Source organism: Malus sylvestris, chromosome 15 (assembly GCF_916048215.2).
Source record: "Malus sylvestris chromosome 15, drMalSylv7.2, whole genome shotgun sequence".
In the NCBI taxonomy this organism is placed as follows: Eukaryota; Viridiplantae; Streptophyta; class Magnoliopsida; order Rosales; family Rosaceae; genus Malus; species Malus sylvestris.
Window position 1 is genome coordinate 46,581,106 of NC_062274.1, and position 6,648 is coordinate 46,587,753.

Consider the following 6,648-nt stretch of genomic DNA (forward strand, 5'->3'; position numbering starts at 1 on the left):
TCCCGCTATTTAAATTCCACCGCGATTTCCAGCTCACGTCCACCTCCGAGAGCCGCCGCGAGAGGGAGAGATAGCCACCGGGAGCTTCCTATTCTTCGATCGATGGAGGTCAGTATGCAGATTAAGTTCATCGGATTTACAATATGAATCGAACTAATGGGAAAGAAATTTTCAATTCAATCGAAAGATTTCATTCCAGAAAAAAAAAAAAAAATTAGGGAAACGAAATTGATGCGAGCATCATATGCGTGTTCGGATTCATCCGATTCGGTGCGGAATTCAATTGTATCGATACTGGAGGAATTGGCATGTGATAGGAAAATCAAATTTTAATATGTTCTTGTAAATACTCTCTTCTGTGATCTATCTTTTGATTATATGGATAGGATGCCCTACATGATTATTCTTTAGGTTCCAAAGCCCAAATATGTGCAGTATAGGCCAAAAGATTTTAAGAACCCCAGAGATATTTTTGACAATAGGGAAAGGCTAGTATCAGTCAACATTTGCTCAGACTCACGTGTTCATGTACTACTTATTCAATAAACACGTGACATCTTTTGATTGGGCCAAATCAGAAAATGAGTATATAAGGTACTCACTAATGAATGCCTAAGTATTATCCTATTAACTTTAGGATTATCCTTAACCTTATTGCTTTTGTTTTCATTTAGTAAGTCTTTAACTTGCTTTCACATGGATAAATTGATTATATAGTGAATTGAATTATTTCGAAATTTATGGACAAAAGTTCATTTGCTATGATTCATTCTCTGTGCCAATTCACTGTACTTGTTAACGATTTCATGTCCTAATATTCTTTTATTTATTCATTTGTATGTCTTAGTAACAACCTTTTCTTTCAAGAAGAATTAACAAGTTGAGCTATGGTCCGACTGTCGATAAGAACTTTCATGTCTCGGAGTCTTATGCTCCTCTCTCTCTTCTTATATTTTCACATGTGTCCTAAGTAGTATACCTCTTTCTTTTTATTTATCTATATCTCTCCTCACGTGTCTATTATCTCTGCCTGTGATTTGTCATTGACAAGCTCCTTTCCTGATGGGACGACTTTTGACCCACTACTATAAGGCTATAAGCCCCATGACCCCTCTCAGCCTGCTCTTTTATGTGATAGTTTATCAGAAGTGACAATTCAGCCCCCTCCTTGTTCCTTGAGTTTCTTGACAAATCATTGTTTCTCACCAGCCTGTTGCAGCTTCATGAAACTGGAAAAATCACTTTGGGTTGGGACTTGGGACCTTAGGTTAAATCTCTCATTTGCCACTAGGTTGGTAGGGCAAGCAATAACGTGAATGGTCATGTATTTTCTCTTTACCAAATGTTTAGGATAACTCATTTTTTATTTAATCAATGCCTACATCTCACCTGAGAAGTTTCTCCCAGAAAAGTCACAAATTGACATTAGATATTTGCTGTTCTGCATCATTTCGAACTGTCTTTTCATCTTAAATGGTTGACCTACTTACACCTCCGGTACACCACCGTGGCATATTCCAAATCTATCACACGTCGTGATCTGTATTAACTTCTTCACATAGTGTTGCATGATTAGTAAATGACGTTATTATTTTGATTTTTCTGCATCATCTAAGTTGTTCTCTGTTTCATTGATCAATCAAATGTTTTGGCATGGTAATTGTTTGAGTGTGGCTTGTTGACTATAGCTTTTAGGGTTTGATTTGGAGGGACGGTTCCTTTACAGGAATCCGGATTTTTAGCGGATCCTCTTTGTAAAGATCCTACAGATTCATTATTCGTGTCTATTCATCGTATATCGTGCGATCAGAAATTATTTTAAATATTTTTAATTAAAATTAAATAAAACAGTACCTAACAAAAACTGATCGCATGATATACGATGAACGGACACGATTTACGAATCTCCAGAATTCTTACCAAAAAAAGATCCGTAGAGGATCCTGTTGGCCTTTACCGGATTCTCTGGTATTAGTGTTGTAAAAGATTCTATAACCAAATAAAAATGGACATTGCTTAGTGGATAACAAATGTTTCTTCTCACTTAATTGATCACAAGTACTATCTTTTTTTGTTTTTTTTGTTTTTGTCAATCACGTACTATCTTAATTAGTGTGACGTTTATTTCTTATGTCAATATTGATTGTACTTAAGCCTGCCCATTATCACCCTCATAATGCAATATTAGTTGATTTGATTTACCACCATCTTGTTTAATTGAAGGGAAAAGTTGAAACCCTAGGCGACTGCCCATAATGCAATTGATTCTCTATGGAGAATATTCCACATTACAATTTCCTTAGTAAAACTTGATGTGCCTTTCAGGATTGTCAGTAAAATTAACTTTGTAAAATCTGGATGCACATGACATTATTCCTGCAGCTTTTGTTGATTAAGCTTTCTGTTGTTGTGATCAACTATTCCTTTGGGAGTTGTCACGTGTCATCTATGTAAAAAATTAAGCACTTCCCACTCTAGGTCTTATTGTCGTATGGAAAACTTATTGCGTTAGCAAGTTACGTGATAAGTGTTGTAGATACAAAAAGATTTAATCTCGTTTGTAGATTGATTATCAATACGTGTTTCTAGTAATATTTAGTATACACTAGTTGGTTTACATAATTTTTGTTTGTAGTCACTGTTATTGCTACTCTTTTGATTCCTCCCTTTGAGCATTATTGCCTTTGAGTCACAGGACCATTCCTCAAAGTGGCCAAGCTTATTCTCATTTGCATATAGGGCACCTTAATGTATCTTTAAACTAGACATCTACATAAAATACACTGTATACTTAGAAGACAATCAAACGGTTGATGCATGTAGAATTTAATGTAGATCTGCCGGCATATTCATCTGGCAAATGCGAATTGTTGCTAATTAAACCCCAATATAAAATACAAAACGAATCATCAGTCTCTTGGAAGAACGATACAAGACGGAGGATGTAAATTCATGCTACATATTAGTTTTTAATCCCTTAGAGCTTAAGAGAGAGGCTAATTACATAGAGATTCTTAGCTATTTCCGGTTGTGTATCCCATAAACACGCGGCGAGAAACATAGAAGAAGAAAACATACAACCAAGACAGTCTCTTGGGCTTTACAAATTAGGGCACGAATAAATGTCACTGGAAGGTAATAAACTAAGTGTTGCTTTAGGAGAGCATGTTGAGTCTGCAAGTAGATGGACAAAGAAGGTGTAGGTGGAGACACAAAATAGGTGCTTCAGCTTGTTCTGACAGAGATATCACCGTCTCTTGTGTTAAATTTTTCATGGTAGGCTGTTGGGGGCCGGATTAAGATATTCAATATTGTCTTCCCAAAGTTCCCCTCCCCATATCAACAAAGCAAAATTGCAGACACCCCCATCACCCCCACGGTCGAATTCGACAAACAGTCAAACACAAACAGATCACTGCACAAAGTTTCCCCACTACGCCTCACAAATTATTAAACTAATCTTACTTGCATGTAATCATAATTAATTAAGACTGCCAAAGACTCTTAAGAACATATATAAATATTCCTGCAATCATATATTACTTTTCAGATTTCCTGTTTTTGTTCTCTTGTAACCAAATAAATAAACAAAACTCCAAACCCTAAACACAAACTGTATCTCACAAAACCGAACACGGCTTAAGAGTGCGAAAATCGCTACCCTTTTTCTCAGTTTATCTGCTCAGGAGTCTCTGGCTGCTAAGAAGTCTAATATTTAACAGCTGGAGAGGTTTTTTCTTTTCCTCACGTCATTCCTCCTCTCCCATCATTTTCCACATTTTTTTTTCTTTAAAAAAACTTTGATAAAGCACACCAAAATCCTACTTATGTAACAAAGTGACATATTTAGGTCTCTATAACTCCACCTCAGAGGGTCTGTTTAGCTTCCTTCTTTTAGAATCCGAGCTATCGTGGAAGGAATTTGCACATGACCCAACTGTGGTTTCATCACTTTTATAGCTGAAGCATCCAGCATCCAACACCCCTATTGGACTCCGGGGCACACTCTGGGCTGACCCGCTAGCTTCCTTCATGGGGGTCCCACTCATCAATGCCATATCATGAATCATATTTACACACTTTGCCACTCTCTCCTGAAAAAACAAGCCAAAATATAAACAAAGTCAATACAGTTGTAACATGTCTAGTTTAATCATATTACATTTGTATTGTTTGTAGAATTTAATCTATTGACACTTTAAAAAAGTCGTTCGCACTTTATTTTATCCCTTATATGTTCGGGATGCAAAATGATTTTTTTGAAGTGCTAATTCCGTATGTTGCAATTGTAATTTGCTATCAACTCAAAATGATAAGAGAAAAAGCAAAAATCATCATCATCATTTATCTCTCTCTCTCTCTTTATGGGACTTGGACCACCAAACAAACCAAATTATGATATACCTTTACTAAGTGTACATGTTGAATGAGCATAGAGATTGCTTTCTCATTGTCTAATGTTTTGGCCTCTCCTGCCACAGAAATTGCTACTGCTGCTGCCACCTCTGAAGGCCTGTATTCCAACAAGTCAATTCCTGCATTCAATTCCCACCAAACATTAAGCTGCTTTTTCACCATGATTGGTACAATTTCAGACACATATTATGACTTGTAGCACAAGAATAGTACCCTTGGCAGTGGTCACAATCAGGTGGGATGATCTCAAGATTGAAGTTTTGAGATTGGTTTGATCATCATTGATCATGAGAAGGAAAGAATCTATGAATGTGAAGGGGGTAACTGCTTGCATTCTCCATCTTAATGTGCTCAACACCAAAAGCTCCATCCTTTGAATTGTTCTTGCCTCAAACACAAATTTTGAGTCTGCCACCTGTTTGGTAAAAACTCACATCTTTAGGGCATTCTCAAACACATAATTCAAGACCCGGTTCAAATTCCGTCACAGAAAACTCAAGAATGATCAAATTAAAAAGACTTGAGTATACAGAGGATGTGAGTGGTTGGATCCTAACCTGTAAATCAAGAGAGAGTGGGACATCAATCTCCTCCATTTTTGCAGCAAGGGACAAGCATGCCACAGCCAACAATTGCATAGTCCAAGCCTTGCCATTCTGCAGATGGTTTATGCAGAAATAACAGATGCAAAATCAGCAATGGAAGGACTTGGATGCAATTAAACACACAATCTGTAAGTCCTGTTTTTGATTTACTGATCAAAGACTTACAGGAAATTCATAGGCAGAAAGGAACCGATCCAAGTAGTTTATGGATAGGTATTGACACAGAGGTCCAAAACTGAAATGTGCATTTGCCTGATTAGCCAAAAAACACAATGTTAGCAAGATTTATTAAGAAGTTAATTAATCAGAGAAAATCTAATCAGACTTTTCCCCCTTTTCTGGGTTGGTCTTTGACTCTTTGGCATGTTCAGCTTAGAACAGGGGAAAGTGTAAAAACATAAATCCAATTTTTCTGTTTCCCATAAAGCAAACCAGAATAGATTCTCCACCATACCAAACCAAAAACAACCCCAAACCCATCTTTCATAAAACTCCCCAAAAAATATATATATATAATATAAAAAAAATATATCAAGTTAAGGTAAAAAAAAACATAAAATTTGTCTCTGAATCCATTAACCAAACGAAAAGAAAAGCTCTTTCTGATTGGAGAAATGCCACAACCATCAAATTAAAAAGAACCGCAAAAACATAGAAAAAATGAAAAAGAAAAGATAGAGAGTAAAGAAATGACCGTTCCAATCCAATCAACAGCCTGTTGTCTAGCAGCAAGGTCCAAGTCCCCACATCGCAACCTCACCAAGTAATCAGATGCAGGCAAGTGCTGAAATTCCTTTTCTACCATTGAACTCAAATACTCATCACTCTGACTCTGCAAAGGCAGACCTTCCTCCCCATCATCCCAAAACCCTTCCTTATGACTGTTGTTTCGATGATTTCTATGAACCTCCTCAGACCCAAAATCGTCATTATCAAAAATGTTTTCCTCTGCGCAGAGCAGGCTTGAAACCGCGCAGTCAAAACTGGGTGCCATTGCAAAAACAACAACAACAACAAACTCTCTCTCCTCTCTTTCTCTCACTAGGAATACCAAAGTTGATCAACTATGAAACAAAAATGAATAAAGACTCAAACTTTGTTTTTGGTTTTATATATTTAGTATGTGTACATTTATTTTCTGAGTTTTTTTTTCTTCAGATTTCTGGGGACGATGACGATTGAGCTTTAGAAATCAAAGAATAGAAAACGAAGAAGAAGAATAAATACGACGAAGGAAAGAAAATAAAACCCGATAAAATGAATAGTGTATTTGGAGTGAAGTCTCTCTCTCTCTCTCTTTCTCTCACTCCCCCTCTCTCTCAAGGTTGGCTGAAAAGACTGCAGCTTGAGAGCAGCTTATGAAGGAATGAGTGGGTCTTTCTAGGGCAGAGAGAGAGAGAGAGATGAGAGGGAGAGAGAAAGGGCACCAATAGGGAATCAGAAGAAAACGAGATTGAGAAATATACACAGCTGGAGACCAGAAGGGTAATTGCCTGATTTTGTGTGAGAGAGAGAGAGAGAGAGAGAGAGAGAGTGAAAATTGTGTTGAGGGTGTGCATGGCAAGAACATTTACTAGAATTTTAATTTTGGATATTTTCCATCTCAATGATAAATCGATTAATAAAT

General features: G+C 36.9%; 1 protein-coding gene across 1 annotated transcript; it reads right to left on the reverse strand.

Annotated features, from left to right (window-relative positions):
- Window positions 1-3,513: 3,513 nt before the first annotated feature.
- LOC126601087 (cyclin-D2-1-like) lies at window positions 3,514-6,182 on the reverse strand. The gene is made up of 6 exons (XM_050267755.1): window positions 5,716-6,182; window positions 5,187-5,273; window positions 4,974-5,072; window positions 4,630-4,831; window positions 4,405-4,535; window positions 3,514-4,094 (listed from the first exon to the last, which is right to left on the reverse strand). Exons 1-6 carry the CDS (start codon window positions 6,013-6,015, stop codon window positions 3,855-3,857), a joined length of 1,059 nt encoding a protein of 352 aa, XP_050123712.1. The 5' UTR covers window positions 6,016-6,182; the 3' UTR covers window positions 3,514-3,854.
- Window positions 6,183-6,648: the final 466 nt, after the last annotated feature.